Here is a 19,508-nt window from a genome sequence, read left to right as displayed (position 1 = left end):
GATAGTTATTTTATAACATAGTTTTCTGATTTGATTCTATTTTTCATCTTAAGTGAAAACTTTCTTTAACCTATTAACAGTGACAACTGAGAAAATTACAGTACAGAATGAAATTTAATACTGTACCTGCTATTTTAAAGTCCCAATATATAAATAATCACTTAAAAACATCTGAAAAAGGTTAAATATTTCATTTAGCATAATTTGGTTCATTTAACTCCACTTTCATTTAAGCTGCGATATGTGTAACGACAAAAACTGTATCACATTTAATTGAATATGGCTGTCATTTGCCACATACATAACCTTGGATTTATTTTACAGAATAGCATTCTTTTGTGGGTTTATTTTAATAAAGATTAATTGCTTTGGTGTTGACCATCATTAAATCATATTAACGAACCTTGTATCTGGCAATAGCTCCTGACTGGAGGTCGGACTCAATATTTCCAGGATCCAGGTAGGCAATGCTCATGAGAAACCCCGGCCCTGTAAAGGCCCACAGCTTCCGAAAACTGAATTTAACCTTGAGTCGAAAGAATATATATCAGTGACCAAAACTCAAGTCAAAAAGTATTTGTCTTGATGTGACACTGAATTATTTCTATTTCCAAACATGCTTTGTCTTTTACGTGCATTTTATGTCATTACAAATCAAATTGCACAAATGTATCTGCATAAATTCAAGAAATCAACGGGTAATGTTATCATCTTTTGCAAACGTGCACAGGGGCTATGTGCTGTTGACATAAAATTAGAATCGATTGCTGAATTCAAGAAATAAGTGGCATTAATTGTAAGTGGAAAATTTACTTAAATGGACAAACATATACACATGCAGACCAAGAGACACAAATGCATACTTACACTGTGTATTTTTGACCTCGGGATGTCATCCTTTTCAGTGACAATCTCGACCTCCTCTCCACTTCCGTCAGACCCAGTGCTATATCTCTGGTTCTTCCCATAGTTTTTCGATGTTAGCAAGGGCTGAATTTCGTCCATGTTATTACAGCAATTCATATATCCCTTATAAATGAAGAGTAAATAATTAATTGTATATTAACAATTTGAATGGCATCTTCATAGTAATGACGCGTGGTATAACTTTTTTAATTTCACAACTTGATTAAACAAGGAAATGGGCGATATTGTTAAAAAGATATCATGATTATAACGGGAATTATTTGTAACCTGAAACCGTACTAATTCGGCAAAAATGTTTCATTCCACTCAAGTTTATTATACTCAAGTCAATGTGAGCACTATGATTCGAGAACCCAAATGGACAGAATGTATCTTTCTTTTTTTAAAATATATTATCACATGTAATTCTTTTAACATAATAAAGTGCATCTTTTCTTTAGAATAGCTGCCAATATCAGAAAACTGAGTTTCTCTATAATCTGCTGTCTAGTTCTAATTTCAGTTAGTTCTAATGAAGAACAATGCAAAGTTACTTCCCCCTGATATTGAAAGGCGGCACTTTAGTCAAGTAGGTCCCTTGCAGTTCCAGTTTAACTTCGTCTGTGTTCAAAGGATTCTGGTGACTTTCTGAAAAAATCCTTGTTGTGCCTTGATGTAAAAGCTTTTTAGTTATATTACAGACATTTTCGTTAAAATGGATGGTCAAATTGGTCAGTCACAGTATAAATGTAGTGTTTAAATTTGTTCAAATAACTATGTATGTTGGTAGAATAGCTTGTCCAGAGTTAGACTTTTTATGTTTTCTAAACTACGATAACGAAACATGTTTGTTGTATCCTGTATTTTGTATCTTTGAATTGAAATACTCTTTTGGACACAAGGTATTGTAAATAACAAGACTGTCCATTTTTACTTCCTGTCTGTAGTATGTTTTATGTAAACAGGCATCAAACAAGCCAAAAATAGTTTTGATAATATAGATATTGACATTGGTGATTTGTAACTGCATTATTATATTGTTTCATTTCGTATGAAACAAATGAGCACTGCATAAACACCCACGATCACCTTGATATTGAAGTTTGCACAAAGTACAATGAATTTTATTATTATTATTATTATTATTATTATTATTATTATTATTATTATTATCAGTGGTGGTTTTATACCGTTTTAAGCACTGCATAAACATCCAAGACACGTTGATATTTAAATTTACACCGATTACAATTTATTATTATTATTAATTTTATTAGCATTATTATCATTACTGTTGCTGCTTTTGTTTTTGTTCCGCTACTTCAGTTATCTTTTCAGTAGTGATAATACGTGATTTTATTATTATTATTATTATTATTATTATTATTATTTATGGTCACTACTTCATGTTCATGATGGTAACTGTTCGTAGAATGCAAAGACCAAGATAAAAAATATTATTAAGACCGAAAAAAATAAATTTCCCATGATCGGTGAGTTTCGTAACAGCTTGATTGCAAACGTACCAACTGTGCGTGGTTGTGACCCTTCTAAAATCCTGTTGAACCACGCCTCATGTGATGTATCCACGAATTCCGGCGTTCTTTATTCATAGGAAAGACATGCCCACCGACACATATCGTTTCAGGCATAAATAAATAGTTATTGTTATCCAAATGTCAAACGCTTACTGCACAACAATAGACCCGTTTTGTGAAATAAAATCTAAAGCGTTTGGTACGAGGGACCTACTCATCTGCAGCGTCATCTAAAACTATCGATTATGACGACAATCGGCCGACGTGCTCGTTTCTCTCTGTAATTTATATTAATTATCAAAGCTAATTATTGAATACTTGTTGATTTTTCGTGCTGTTACGAGCCAAAGCTGTTAAAATAACTAACATAAAAGAGTGAAGACAACAAGCTTTGTAAAATGTAACAAATATTTTTTCCCCAAGAATACAAAGTGAAAAATGAGAAGACAGAACTTACGGCATTGTGAATTAAAACCAATTTTAATCAATGTAATTAACAACACAAGTACTAGTAATACAACGTCCTGAATGATACTCAGTTAAAGTCCCGAAGAGTTTTAAAATTGAAGGCTATAACGTGTCTGTTATGACCTGCGAATTACTGATGTGTCAGCAGTCTCTTGTTGAATCGCTTAAATACTATTTCAGGTTTAAATTCCGTATAAATTCCAATGAAATTCCAATGTATTTACCCAAGACATTATCAGAGCACTTTTATATTTCCAGAGAAAATAATCACTTTATTTCAATAATTTGAACAAAATTAAAATTCAGTCCAAATTGGCCACCGCAAATACAACTTAAAGTGTTAGATGTCAAAGCATTACTGGTAAAATCCTCACAGTCACAAGATAATATTGCTCTCTGCTTGACCTTAGGTCACAATTAGCATTTCCTAAAAGCAACTATTAGTTAATGAAAAATAACCTTCTAGAATAATTGAATAATCCTTGGTTATCTGCAACACAATTAACTTATGACTCTCCAAAACCCTGACCCTGATCAACATTTTTAATCCTTTAGGTTTACTTGAATACTAATCCTTATAATAACCTCATACACCTAGAGAATAATGAAGCTAAAAATAGGTTTAGTAAAGTCAATCAGGTCAAGAGGAAATGAACTCAATTTTGGACAAGAACAAGTCCAGCAAACAAAGTTGTATTACAATAACATGTAATGAAATATGAAAGTTAAATCTAAAAAGCAAACAATTAAAGTAAATGTACATAACACTTCCCCTCATAAGAAAAAGAAAGACTTATATTATACAGTTTTTTTAAACTATAGGTCAAATATGCATGTGGTGAAAAAAAACATAAGATGATATCTTATGAATTGCAAAGTATGCATGGAACAATATATTGCAATACACGTGAAAGTGCATCTGCTATTAAATTGTCTTTTCCCTTGATGTGCCTGATGTCAATATTATATTCCTGTAACAACAATCTCGACCTTAAAAATCTCCGATTTTTTTTTTTTATCAATAATTGCTCTGGTCCTTATTTAATGTCTAAGAAAATAGCACACTAGATGATCAGAACCATTCTTATCTTCTTGAATCATTAGTGCTCCTACCCCAACATCACTTGCATCAAGAGACAGTTTAAATTACTGACTGAACTTTTGAGCTGTAAGAACCAGTTCACTCTTAAGTTTGGCTTTTAACTTATCAAAAGCCTCCTGACAGTTTTCAGTCCAATGCAACTTTGTTTTCTTGCTCAATAAATTTGTAAGGATTTCAGCAATTATGGAGAAAATGTAACGCATTTCCAGTCATACCCAAACATCACATCAGTTGCTTTTAACTGATTGGCACAGTGAATTCAGAGATAGACTCGACCTTAACATGTATATGTTTAAGTTGTCCATGTCCCAAGATATCTCCTAGAAATGGTACACATGCACGGCAAAACTCACTTTTGGATAAATTAACTTGTATTATTGAGTCGGTCAAAGAATTTCTGAATTGTCGCTAAATGGTCTTTCCAGGTGTCGATGTAGAGGATGACATCATCGATGTAAGCATCACAATTATCTAGACCAGATGTATTATGTTCGTAAACGTTGAAAAGTACTTGGCGAATCATTCATCCCAAACTTAGGAAAATCAAACTTGAATTTGTATATAAAGTCGGAATGCGCATTTCACTTGCCAGCTCTAATTCATTTAATCCATATTGAAATTCTCTTTCTTCCTTTTCTTTCTGCATTTGTATTTGACTCTCTTTCCTCTTTCTCTCATTGATTTCTCCTATCCCTTTCCTCCTTATTTAATTGCATTTGCACTTGTCTTCTCTCTCCTCTTTCTTTGAAAACATTTTCCTCTCTATTTCCTCCTTATCTAATTGAATTTGTTTCCCCTCTTTCTACAATGTCATTTTCCTCTCTCTTTCCTCCATATCTAATTTAATTTGTTTCTCCTCTTTCTCCACTTGCGTTCTCCTCTCTCTTTCCTCCTTATCTAAAATGCATTTGTATCTCCTCTTGCTCCAGTTGATTTTCCTCTCTCTTTCCTCTTTAATTGCAATTTGTTTCTCCTCTTTATCTGTCTGAAGTTCAAGCTTTCTTAACTCTTCTTCTATCTTGTATTTTAATATGAGATAAAATACATTAATATCCTTTACACAACACAAATTAAACGAACCACCAGGCCTAATAGACATGCAAGTCTAAAACCACACGACCATGAATATTTAACGCAAGAGTTCAGACGTTGTCTTTGGTTAAATCAGTATCGTTTCTTTGTCAAAGATATAGAAATTTTCGGACATATCTTATCTTATACAGTTACTATACTGTGTGAATACGACTAACAAATTATCTTCGGCATGTTCTACGTATATGTGTGAAGAGGAGAGTGCATGTCTTAAAATAAGGCCAAGAATGGAAGATATTTCAAACAGAGTTCCCTTATGTTATAACTGAAGAAAGGTTTATATTTGATGTGCCATAAACAACAGTTTATCAAAGATTCAGGATTTGACAAATGCATGAGAGTGCTTTGCTTGCCATTCTGGTGAATCGATTCAAGAATACTTGACGTATTTTTAATTGACATTAACTAATTTAAGGAAGGTGTCTTGTTTCTGCATTTTTAAATCACATCTTTCTCTTTGGGATTTTTGCTAACAGACCTGCCGAGTTCACATTAATGTGGGAGGAAATCTAGAAGGGAAATATTTATGTGGCGGGGTATTTCTTGCTTCATAAGATAAAGAATAATTTATTGACAAAGGAAACAATCAACTTTTCAAGGATTGCGCGTTTCAATGTTTGTTTTCAGACGTTAATATTGTGTCCTTGTGATTCATGAGCATATATATATATATATATATATATATATATATATATATATATATATATATATATATATTGTTTTGTTCGAAATGAATGATCTGAAAGCAAACAGTCATTTTTAAAATCTCTCTCACTATGCGTCATGCAGTGGTGTCACACAAATAACTTGTTTGTTTGCTTCGGTATGGTGCTTTACGGCACAGCAACACAAGTAGGCTATTAGTACTAATGCAGTTGGAGTAAAGTACCTTGCCCAAGGACACGCCGTGGTATCTGACCCAGGCTTTAATTTATCGAAAGAAAACTTAAATCATATATAACTTTTTCATCCTTACGTGCGATTTAAGATTAGTCTTATTGCTATTATTATTATTACTATTATTTTCATTGTTATTTTTATTATTGCTAGTATTATTGTTATTATTATTATTATTATTAGTAGTAGTAGTAGTAGTAGTAGTAATAGTAGTAATATTGTTGTTGTTGTTATTATTAATGCTTTGCTAGAGGAATCGAAAAGCCAAATTTTCTTCGTTGTAAATAGTTTATGACGTTGTTAAACTTCATATATATATATATATATATATATATATATATATATATATATATATATATATATATATATATATATATATATATATATATATATATATATATATATATATATATATATATATATGTGTGTGTGTGTGTGTGTGTGTGTGTATGTGCAGAAGGGAAAAAAATTGGGCGGAAGTGGAATAATTGCATGAATCAAACATATTTCCAGTTGAAGAAAATTTTTACAAAGGATAACAATGTCTTCTTGTGGCTGTCTTTAACAGTGCTTGGTAACTTAAGGTACTTAACAATACTCATTTTCCAGAAAAGTGAGACGAACGTTTTAATTTCTTTTAGAATAGCATGTATAGGACATATGTCTAGGCTGGTTCCCAAACCTTTGACATAAAATAAACTTACAGCTGCAGTGAAAAGATGCTTGGAACCATGTAACAGTTACCTTGGTAATTGATAACGGACGTTTAATATTTCGCAAGAGGAAGAACTCAGCTTGCAATTGTAATCGAAACTATATTAATTTCCTTTACTTTTCGGAACTATTCTGCACCAGATTATTTGCATCAAATCCATGGATCATCCCTACATTTTAGTTATATGTGGAGGTGGCGAGATTTTTTTAAGAGTTGATTTAAGAACTTTGGGCTGATTCGTCGTTGGATAGGGATAGGTACAAGTCATTTGGTATGTTATGTTTGTATTCAACATACGAATTAATCTTGTTGAAGACAAAGTCATTTTAGCCAGGGATGTTGTAGTTGGTATCAGAAGTTGAAATGCAATTTTTGTCCCAAATTCGCGTGTCCATGGTGCCCATGGTTTTTGTTATACAAAAACGTATTATATTGTGGCAGAAATGTATTTGAACTTTTCAGCTCTGGGTCACGGGTGGAGTCTGGCTGTAAATAAACATATATTGCAAGATTTTACATCATAGGGGAATTACTCACTTGGTTTCATGCAAATTCGTGTAGTTGTAGTGTCAGCTGGCGTGACCAACGGGCGTACATAAAATTAATTCAGCAAAAAGTTTAAATATGGTCGACACCAAATTAAATGCAAATATTTAGAAACCAACACAGAATTTAGCGCAGACTGAAAAAATCTAGGGAAAGGCCACTACACTATGGCTGAGACTAAAGGTAATCTTAAAGTTCCAAAGCTGATACAGACTTTAGTGCAGATTCAAAAAAAGTTCGGAACAAATTTACAAATATAGCCCAGATTGTCTGTAATGTAAAATATATACGTCCGAAATTTTAATAGACTTCAAATGAGACTAAAAATCAATGAGGAAAATTATATCAAAATTTACTATATGCAGTACATTGAAAGTGTAATTCGACAAGGTTAGTGATATATTTGATGACTTAGTATATATGTGCAATCAAAGTACTAGAATTCTATTATCACAACGACTACAGAGTCAAGAAACATAAAGTTGAACGACTTACCTATTATACAATTAACATGTGGTTTTCTCTATTATCCCGATTTCAATCAGATCAAAAATATATTTTTAAGCGTATGTGTGATACAACATCCAAGGAAAAATAACGTTTAAACAACCCGAACGCTCCTTAAAGAAGCATTACATAAAAGTCACGTGATCTGTGTGAACCTTATGATTAAGACGTGTTTTCTCAAGATCGAGGCTGGCGGCACAATTAGCATAAAACGTGCAATCAGCCTTTGCGATCACAAATATACATATCACTTTTAAATATAATCACACCTGATTCTGATACATACGTAACTATTATTTCTTCATTATTAGTATTAAATTCAAGATTCTAGTTTTTTCATTCGTTTTATATATTTTAAATAGCTTTAAGGATCAGGTTTTGAAATTAAAACGCATCTGAACAAGGAAATATTACCATTGGAAACACTCTGACCACCCTCATATCTCTTTTCCTTAACTTTGTAGAGTTAACATGTATTAGTCCTTGTTGTACTATAGGTGTAGTCTGCAGACCCTATTAGAAACAATCTTAAAAGGCGAGAAAACATTGGGCACAAGAAAAGGAAAAACAACAATTTTATTTTTTCTAGCCTGTTTGCTGTCTGTAGAACATAAAACGATATACGTTCATGCATATAACCTACTATTGTGCGACATGGCCTAATGGTTGATTTATGGGTTCGGCACAATTGTATTTTATATATATAAAGTTCAAAGGTAGTACATATTTGTCACCGAATGGCGTGAAGTAGACAGAATAACACCCATTTAATCTACCATGTTCTGAAGGCGAAGCGTAAATCTTAGACTTTTGCATCGTTCAAGAATTATTGGTAGAGACGGCTAAGGTAATGGCAATAACGTTTTACTGCACATAACATCTACGATAACACCCTTATAAAAGACAATAAAGTAAAAAGAAAAGGGAAGGCTACGCTTATCAAGAAGAGCGTTGGAAACAATAACAGTGTTAGATTCAGCTTGATCTCGAACTGATTTGTCATGCACATATAACGATGAAAATGCGAATTTGGAATACATAAATGAGGTTTTGTTGCAGCTCTAAATCTGAGTATAGAAGCCGTGCATATGGTTAGGTCGACCAGTATTAACATGACACTTAACTTCAGCTGCTATCCGTTTTGTGTGCTATTGTGAGAGTAGGTCAAAAATGTTCCATATGTCAGGTAAAGGTCGCAAATGAGGTAGTATAAGGATTGTCAGAGCTGGCACACCGCCTCTTTTTATACTCATAGTGATGTAATAATCACTTCTTGTGCTACAAGAGTAGCGGATTGGTCTTAATTCTGGTCTTTATTGGTCTTAATTCTGGTATTAATTTCTCTTATTTCGGTTCTTAATTGGTCAAAATTCGGGCATATAAAACTCTAGAATAAACATGACAAAACTTCTTCATTGGATCTTGGATCGCTATAATTGTTTTTCGCTTAGTACCACGCTGATCCTAACAAAGTGTTTTACCTTAGATATTAGTCAATACAGATGTATCTTAGGTCTTTCTACTTGTTATTTTATTTCATTTTGTGTAGTAATCTGACAAAAATCTAATTATTTCCGAAGTATTTGGAGAATGGAAAATGCACATGGAAAATATATAGTGATTATTGGATATCATGTTGAGCTTTAGTGATTTGTGTCGATTTCATTTCGTTTTCAAATGAATTTCTTTTGAATTTTGGCCTTTGTAATTAAATTAGAACATGATCAGAAGTCTGAAGTTTACAGCCTTTTATTTTGAATGCCGTCAATTCTTTTACCGGTAATAGCCATTTCAGTAAACCTTACCACAATATCAAAATTGTATGGCTGTGCTCTAAGACAGAACTATTCCAATTGTTGATCCTTTTATTCAAGTGATTGTATCAATATTAGTTATTTATCATGTGCAGTGCATGCCCAACCATTTAACCTCGTCACCATAAAATTGGTGCATATTCTACAGTCCATTGGGGAACTTTGTCAGTGGACAGTTGTTTACAATGTGTTACATGGTCTGCACAGCACCATATCAACAGGAAGAGTTAATGGCATGACCCAGTACGACAAGGTTGATTGCACAATTTCGCTCTCCTATCCGGAAACTGTTCAGCGTAGTACCCCGATGTCGTACCAGTTTGAATCCAGGAGGGCAGAAATATATCTTAGATACGAGGGAATGGTTCACAACATCTGTTGAAGACCATCCCTCCATGCCGAAATATCTGTCATATCCTCTTTAGAACTTACCTATCCAGTTTGGATATGTCAAAGCCAAGCGGACCGCTGGATGTGAAGTGATCTATCAATACTATAAGCTAATACTCAATCTAGAATAACGTTTCAAAATGGATATGCATCGTAGCCCTCCGTTATTAATACGAACGTAACTTTATATAAGTATCGGTATAGAACGGAAATTATTTTAATCTATTGAATAAGCGTTGGTTGAAATATATTCTGGAAACTTATTATGCTTCTCTCTAAGGGTTTGAAAACTGAATTACTCCCATAACGGTTAATCTTCAAATATCAAAACATACAAAAATGTGTGGATTAAGTTGGCATATAAACCAAACGTACTTTCTGTCATAATATATAGAAAAACATTTAGTCATGAAAAGTAGGTGTTCAGCGGCATTTATAGAGCTTTCTTTGTTAGACAGAATGGCCATAGGGTCTGCGCCTAATAGCATTCTTCGCACCAAGATTTCATATGATATTTGGCCAGTATGGTATAAACAAAAGGATATCCAAATAAAATGTAAATATTGCTGATTCTACCTATAGTATATAGGATGATATTTGTGGAATTAATGATGTAAACATATTTAACCTATTTTGTTAGCCAATAGGTTCCTCTAAATAGAGTTTGTATTTAATACCTCACCGGTAGACTAGTTCCTTGGCCATATAATAATTAGTAGTCCGACACCAACAGCGAACATCATTTTTTGCAATATTGTGTATTGCCAACCTTAGACACTAAGTATGTACAATACTAACTTAGGCCATTTTAATCACACAAAATAATAATAACGAAGGATCTGGTCATGCCTACAGATGATAATACTGAATGCCGTATTTCGTGTACGATTGTTATGTTCACACATTCACATTATTTGAACAAAAGTGAATTTAAAAATCTTTGTTGTGTTTTTTGGGTGGTCACGTCCTGGTGTTTGCTATTGAGATGTGCATGGAGGAAGTATCATATTACACAACCTTGTATTTTCATCGTTTTCAAAGATCATATATTAGATTCCTAAATGTTCGATAACTGGAGATTGGGTTTTCTTGAATCATATGTTATGAAGTGGTAATGGCACCTATAAGACTCGTTTACTTTTACCGTTGGTAGTAAAACGCATACTCTGCTATAGTGTAAAGTTCAGTACAAACAAACACCTTTTGTACGTTTTAAAAACAATAAGAAATAAAATTCTATTTTTACATCCAAAACCTGATTCCAGGATCCGGGGTTGAAAGCTTTATTGGATTGTTGAGTTTATCTTTTTTAATTCAAACACTAGCATCATATGAAAGACACTAATTTGCAAAATGCGCATTTATTTGTATGAAATATACATATCCGCAATGAATATTCGACAAATACAAGAAATGTTATATGAATGTACTTGTTCGCATAAAAATAGTATAACAGTGGTAATGGGTGAGTTTGGCAGTTGCTGCAAATCAATCACATAAAATGTATTTACTGGATGGAAAACATTTTTAACCTGTTTTCAGAATCTGATTTACAAAACTGTACCTTTGAATCAAGGTTAAAATACCTATAACATATTAAAAACTACTCGACGACTCGAATGTCATTGCTGGATTAAAAGACTATATCGCAGTCTTTTTTGAAAAATGCTAAATCATTTTTGCTCATTATATATACACGCAGTCAGAACATGATTTTAAAAATCGTATGACCATAAATATTTTGTGATGACATTATATTTAAATTTCATTAGTAAATCTTGTACTTGCATGTAAAAAAATTATATAATAATATCGTTGTTCTTGAACAACGACCGACTCTACCATCGTTATTAGATATTTCATTGAATGATCTTGTCGCTGAACACTACTATCAAATGTTGTTGTTATATCAATGAAAACGCAAAAAGACATTTGATGTTTTGATACAACAATTATTAAACAAATTAGTAAACAATCACATGTAACGAAAACAAATTTGTTTTATGATTCTTTCAAAGTAATTGTTTTAAACGTCGAGTGTCTTTTAATAAATTGTTTATTGTACTAATACAGCTTTAAGTAATGTTTGTATCAAAACATGGTCTTAGGTCTTGAAAGAATCAAATCTCTAGAATTATTAACTCTATATGTAAACCAGGTATTTACAGTGGTTTCACTTGGTGATGACAATTATGATACCTTAAATTAAATTTTTGAATGTTTAAATTTGCATCTACGCCGTGAACATTACTTTATAATGTGCAATGTTATATCAAAGGACCTTGAAGGAACTCCAATGTTTGATAACATTTAAAGCTATTTCAATTTATCTTTTATCAAATCACTTTGACATACTATCATGCCAATAAAGCTCAATGACGTGAAAAAAAATACTGAACCAAGATATCAAGGAATCTAAGTAATCGAAAACTGATCTATGTTTTGGAAAAAACCATATTCAACAATGTTTTTGTTGCAGATAATATAGGTTGTATAAATCATTAAATAACTCTATTCAAGAAGAGTTAAGACGAATAGAAGTCACATCGTACTGTTTCGAACAATCTGAAGAATAGATGATTCCTTGCATAGAGTTGCTTACAATTGCGGAGGCACTTTACTCTCCCCGTTTTACACAATTTAAATTACTGCTTGTAGGTGTCAAGGACATTGTTATGATGTTAAACATGAGCATTACATAGTGTCACATTGTTTTTTACATTGACCTAAAGAACGACAAATACATAAGATGATTGAGTGACAGTTGCTTATTGTGCAAGTCTTTCTTCATTTCAATGTATAATGTGACAAAAAGGTATAAGTTTTCATATTAATTCACAGCTATATCAACTTAAATTTAATGTTAAATTCATCTAATAATGATGAAAAGTACAAATCATTCACTACTTATTCATTGTAACGTTTTTAAAACCTTTTAATCAAATTGAGTGCATACTATTTTATTGAAATGCAAGGCTGAAGAAACAATATTAGTTTGCATAATCATGCTTAGAGAAGTGAAAGGGGGTGTCTCGATTGTTGTCGTAGGGGAATGGCTAGTTTCCCCTAAAGCAGGAACCAAAATGTTAAGGATTCCAAAATTTTAAGCACCATGGTAACAGCGGATGTTAAATTTTCACTGGAATATTATATCTCAGAAAGAAATAATTAGTATGCCTTATAACGATCATTGGATATTTCATTTATAGCTACAAAGATAATTTGAAAACTTCCATTCTTCCATCCATCCGCCCTATATTATGTCGTTCTGTCCATCCGACAAGCACGTTTTTCACCTCCGGTTTAATAATTTATTTTCCCACGTTCTGAGATCATGCATATGACAAAACATTCAGCCCCTTGACCAACGTGCATGTTCTAATTCTAGTTTTATCCCCTCAGTTTCATAGGTCATTTATTCCAGCTTGACCACAAAGGTACATTTGAAACCTGGATAAGTGAATCTTACTGCAAAAGTTTCCATGACTTATTTTGAAAATGTTTAGTCACACTTTATTAATTGCTGTAATATACTTTTTGTACCAAACAGAGGAACGCATCTCTGGACCCAACAGAGGAACAATTTGTAATATGAAGATAAGCTGCAAAGAAGCCGACATTATCAATATGAAACATGTCAAAAATCTGTTTTAGTAGTGTCGCATTCGGGCTTTTGCCTCTTGTCCTCTTTGGATCCTGACCTAAAGCCAAAGCCTATATCCCCATGATTTTGAAAGAATGCTACATACAATAACGCAACCAGTGGATGTTTAATCCACGGAAGTGGTCAAAACGCAGACTATTTCTTTAAGCTGTATACGGCTAATATGTAGTACGTTCTTATTCAATACTTGCCAAACTATATAAGCTGGCTGCCAAATTACATCATCCACAAATGATACAGATTTTATCAATGCGGTCGATCATACGCACCTTACAGTTCAGAGAGAGAGAGATAAGTTATGTAGATTTAATCTGCACCGTGTTTCACCAGTTTTGCTAATATCAAAAAGAAACTGTAATATTTCTAGTGTAATAGCTGGAAATATCTAATATTTCTATAATTACTATCCATAATTATCATTTCATGAGGCATAAATAGTAAATATTTATATTAGCTCATGGGGAGGGGCACATCACGTGCTTTCCAAACGATTTCTTTAAGTCAGATACTTGGTTTCAATTTTTACTATCAACACAGAAAATAACCGTGGTAACTAACTTACAGAACTCACAGACAGAAAATCATTGGTTCGAATAAGACAAAATATTTCTTATTAAGTAGGGAGACAACAAAGTCTAGAAGAATATAAAAGTGAAAGTCAAATTTCATTATTTCAATGTCGATTTGCATAATGGAAACGTAGCAATCATAATCTTTGAACGTATTTGAAACGGATATTGATTGCCCACACTACGTCTCGTGAAACTAACATGGATCATGCTTAGAATTAGTTGTGTTCCAAAATTTCAAGGAACTAAGTCAAAATGACAGCTTTATTGTAAAAATATTATATATTAAAGAATTGTTGTAGTATGTAATGAAAATATGACTCAAAATATTTTGAAGACGCTCATTCGGGTCTCTAGAAATGACATTCAACTAACAAACGACTGAGGTATAAAATACATGGCAGAGAAACCTCAGTCGCTGGATATTTTGAATGCATTATCATTTGATCAAAGAGGCACATGTGATGCTATATGAGGTTTCAGACACATTAAGTAATCACATTGATAAGTTAATAAACTTTGGAATGATCTGGATAAACTGGCCAGACTTATGAACAGAACAAGAACATTATAGTGCAGGAAAAGTAGAGTCTCTGATTAAAACGTCGACTACGTCAGAAGCGTGTATGTGTGATGATTTCGAAAAGGTTCGAACTGTAACTGTGGAGACATCAAAAGCACATCAATTAAGCAGATGGTTTGTGTGAATGAAATCTATACAGTGCGTTGCAAATAAGATATCAAGATGCAGAAGAGAAGCAATGAGAACATATAAGGAATCTCCAAAATTTACACGACCCAAAACATATTTTTATGAACCTTAAAAGACGTGTAATATTAGCCGGACATAATTCTGTTTTGTACTGTACTTAGCGATTAATCATTTGAGGTTATTTACGGAGACTCTTCTCTGAAAGATATTTTATCTAGCGCCGCCACGGATATTTGCTATGTGAACCCTGAAACAGGCATACTTACTTTGCTGACAAGGGTTGATTTCCGATTTCGTGTTGTTGCTGACGGACCTTGGGTTTTGTATAAAATACCGCTGCATACTAATAAGACATGCATCACGGGCGAGTGGAAGAATGATTGTCACCTCCTCACCCATGCTCGCGATTTGATCCCCTTTTTAAATCTTGAGAAGCAGAGACGATATATGAGATATTCGTAAGCTACAATACGCTTAGAACACAGGCCTTGAAGGTCCAACTGGTAGTTTGCGAGTTAATGCAGTACTAACTGACGAATCATTTAAGCTTATTTGGGCCTAGTTGATATATTATTCATTAAGGATTATTAAGATAACACGCCAAATGACAACACCAATATGCAATGCTGCTGATCGTCTATATTGTGCTTACGGCCATACTTCCAATCGAGCTGTAATTGCATAAACAGATACTTAAATAAATGAACTATTGGCTAGGAATAAAGCTATTGTTGTTTCGGATCATGATAAAATACAAAATATAAAAAATCAAGTTCTTGATGGACTTCTTAACTGTAGAAGCTTTTCCCTTATGTGAAACATGTCTACCGTGCTTCAGCTTAAAGGAGCTGGTACAAATACCAGTGTAGGATAAAAATGCTAAGTCGCACGAGAAAAGTTGACATACTTGAATTATTGAGACCCATACTCGTAATGAATACACCACTGGTCATTAATCCAACAACAGCACAATGTGCATGTAAGAGTAGTATACAAATTCCAAGAAGTGCAAAACATGCCGAGATACTTGAGATATTCGGCAAGTTCTAACAAAATTGTCGTGGTATTGAGGATGAAAAATACCGTAGTCGCATTAAGGATAAACCAAAAACGTCTTGCATCTGCTAGTGCTACTGACGCTGCTGAGCATGTTTGTAGCCGGGACAGTAATCACAAGTACCTGATTTCAAATTGTTATACGAATAGTGGTTAGAGAATCACATGACAATATTCCAACCCAGATAAATAGATACACCAGTGTGATCCACGCCAAGGTCAGTTATCAACGTAAAGAATGTTGACAACACTGGATTCGTATGGGTACTTTTGTCAGCACTATATTCCGCTCGTGATAACCATGACCTGTCAGAAAATACTGGCGGCACCGTTGCGAGCTCAACACTGTTAATATCGAATTTCTCGTGCAGGTTATGGTCACACTGAAAAGATTTGAAAAACCTAAACCAGGTATGGTTGTTAATGTTTTCACTCACGATAAAGGCTTTTATCCTCAGACACTATCCCGGCATGGGCAACATGGATGAATCCATATTGATTTTTTGCTGCTGATTGAAATGAAAAAAACACTATTGGCATCACACTACGTGTATATAACGAATCTTGCTCCGATGCTTAACCGACAGAATAAGGACAATGGTGAGACGTATCCGTACAGACGTTGCACACATGTATTTAATAGCTAGCAACTGCTCATCGACCACGACTTACACTATTTTGAGATTAAAAGATGTTCCCAGAAGCAGGCAAAATAAATAGAAATTTACTCCGGTACAAATAAATATGAAAGTTCCGTATATCATCTACTCCAGATGTCAATGTCTCAACGTTCACGTAGAAAGCTCTCCTTCAAACAACAACCATAAATTAACATAAGTCGCTGATCAGCAACAATGCAATTTTTTTATATAGTACTTAGGCGTGACGGGCAAACTGAACCACCAATGTTATATCGCGGCAAGGACTATGCATTTGAAAACAGTCATATTTACCCGCAGTCACGAAAGAGGACTAGTGATAACATTTGTTTAGTTCTCATCAGCCAACTCATTGCTCGATCTTTAAAAAAAAGTCCCAGTTCCAAACGTTTGTGATAACTTAATATAACTGACGCATGCCAAGGTGTTGCCCACAAGCAAATGCAATCTATAATTTTGAATTTATCCATACAACAGCAACTCACTGTGGTGTCTTAAAGTCTAGGTGGACATGATGGCCATTTAATAATGCCATCATTAGCCATCAAAATCACCAATAGACGTCATCCCCAACAACATGGAAAATACATGACGTCTAGGCTGGGACAATTACAGTTCATTTATTCATTACAGTTTATGAATTTGTCAATGGAAATGTTGTCAAGAACAATTAGGTATTCTGGAAAAGCATAGAGAACCTGTGCAAAGGTATACGTGAAGATCTAGTCCGTGAGAGTGCAAAAGGCAAACTTTGAAGGTTCATCGCTGACCTCACTGACCCAGCCTCATAGTCTTGGATAATCTTTGATTGTGGACATTTTAATATTCAGTTTTAAAAGTCGAATCTCAAGCTGTTTCTTTGTTGTTTTATTCCTGCTTATCTTCTCTAAGCTGCTAATGTAATAGTTTCACTATGACAAATTTGGACCGTGTTATCAGGGTTGGGTGAAGACAATGTACACTGACACTGGTTGCTGTTGATGCACATCACGACCAGTGGTGTGTTCGCAGACATGGTACATCCATGTATTGTAAATGAATTTGACACCAGCAATTTTCCGAAACAACATTCGTTGTTTAGCAACACGAAAAACAGTGTTATTAGCAAGTTCAAAGACGAATGCATATATAAACCAGTCGATGAGTATGTGAGACTACGGCCTAAAATGTTTACAGTTGCCGTTGAACCAAATGACAAAAGGCGTCGCGCGCGTACGTGTGGAAATGATTTAGAACACGACATGTCTTACAGACCGGCGTTATTTCGAATATACCCCAAATATGAAACGGGGTCTACAACATGGCATAGGTAATTACCAATGCACTAAAGTGAATTCGACTCAGCTGGATGTCAAGGGAAAGATACTTCCCAATGGAATCTCCACATATACGTTTGGCCATCATGTTTGTTTTCTTGTTAAAGCACATATTGGTTGTAATTCCGCATTCATTGAAACGATTTGCAATTCCTTTAGCACACTGTTCGACTTTGTGGCTTTTGGTCCACCCGTTGATGGTCCCAAACGGTAATGTGTTGGTTGTCATGGAGTATCAATATGTTCCAAGATAGCAAGTAGATCGACGGACCATATTGGGGCAATAACAAGATGGTATCCGAGTCCTAACTGTCCATGTACATACAGATACCGAACAAACGTACCTCCAATAGCTTGTAACAGTGCTGATCGTGAGATAATTTTTTGAGTAAATCTGTCTTTTGTTAAATCACATTAGTTTGGTTTTAATCCGAGCGTGCATGTGACTTCATTGTTTAATGCTAATGGAAGACGTATTATCCATTTGTGTGATCCAGCACTCGAGAGACTTATCCCATGCATCAGAGACCTCATCAACAATTGATTTTGGAATAACCGTTCCGCGAGTGTGCGATTAAATCGTTCCACATTAGCATAATCATAATGAATATTGACATGTCCACGATGAACTCGTGTTTTATGATTGGTAAACGACATAGCAACTCATCCGATACATTCTTTACCAGGATCCACTTGTAACAACAGCGGCCATGTTAGCTGTCCACGTGCATAAAAGCGAACGGTTGCATATGCGACACTAACTCTTTTGACATCAACTTCTCAGTGTTTTTTTTTTATCTCCTGACAACAACAACTATGGTTAGAGCGTACATGTAGATGTGTAATTGACTTTGTCTATCGCAATCATGATCGAGTAAAGAAAAGAACAAATCAGGATGCCCGCCTACTGGTAAAATTGCCACAGCGATTGTTTAGTCAACCGTGTTCGATCGATTTCATTTGTAATCATTGCCACACTTGCTAAAATTTTCACAGCTGCTTCATCTCTACACCGTCGACCTTAACTATACAATATGTTTCGTAATGTTCCTTTCTTGTGTCCATTGTTTGTTTGTTTTTCTCAGCATAATTTCCAATGAGAACCACCACCCTTGAAATTATATCATGCGATTTGTTCTTCAGCGGCTGGTGCTGCAGTCCCATTCAAGTCATATATGACATCTTATGTCGATGCGTTGACGTGAATGAATATCACCTGAAGTCTTATAAGTAAGGTCATGTCGGTAACACGCAGCATAAAGGCGGTTCAGAATGGCTTCACCAGTCCAGGTTGGTTGTTAGAATACATTTTATACCCAGCTGTCGACCGGATCCACAATTATTATGTTCAGGATGACTTTTTGAACCGAGATATTTAAACCATGGTGAACCTGGTAATTTTATTAATGCAACACCAATATCAACACTGACATATTTTATACAGTTAAGTGAGATAAATGTTATATTATTTCCTTCACATTGAACAGTAATCGCAGCTCATCAACTCATCAATTATGTGTTAAAACTAGAGTTAGATTTGCGGTGCGCATCATGGTA

The 19,508-nt window shown here is 34.1% G+C and overlaps 1 protein-coding gene across 3 annotated transcripts in view; it reads right to left on the bottom strand.

Moving 5' to 3' along the window:
- The window catches only part of LOC149791813 (natural resistance-associated macrophage protein 2-like), a 42,304-nt gene extending 25,528 nt beyond the window's left edge, over nt 1-16,776 (bottom strand). For 2 of the 3 annotated variants that reach the window (XM_089970322.1, XM_089970324.1), the window contains exons 1-3: nt 7,760-7,891; nt 868-1,029; nt 404-526 (exon numbers count right to left, since the gene is read on the bottom strand). In XM_089970322.1, coding sequence (XP_089826448.1) covers nt 404-526; nt 868-1,023 — 279 coding nt within the window. In that variant the 5' untranslated portion in view covers nt 1,024-1,029; nt 7,760-7,891. Of the gene's footprint in view, nt 1-403; nt 527-867; nt 1,030-7,759; nt 7,892-16,413 lie in introns of those variants that run through there. The other variant, XM_089970323.1, reaches the window with a different exon arrangement.
- Nucleotides 16,777-19,508: the final 2,732 nt, after the last annotated feature.

The sequence above is a fragment of the Sinohyriopsis cumingii genome, chromosome 9 (assembly GCF_028554795.1).
Source record: "Sinohyriopsis cumingii isolate HCF-2022 chromosome 9, ASM2855479v2, whole genome shotgun sequence".
NCBI lineage: Eukaryota > Metazoa > Mollusca > Bivalvia > Unionida > Unionidae > Sinohyriopsis > Sinohyriopsis cumingii.
This window is presented reverse-complemented; position numbering and strand designations above follow the sequence as displayed.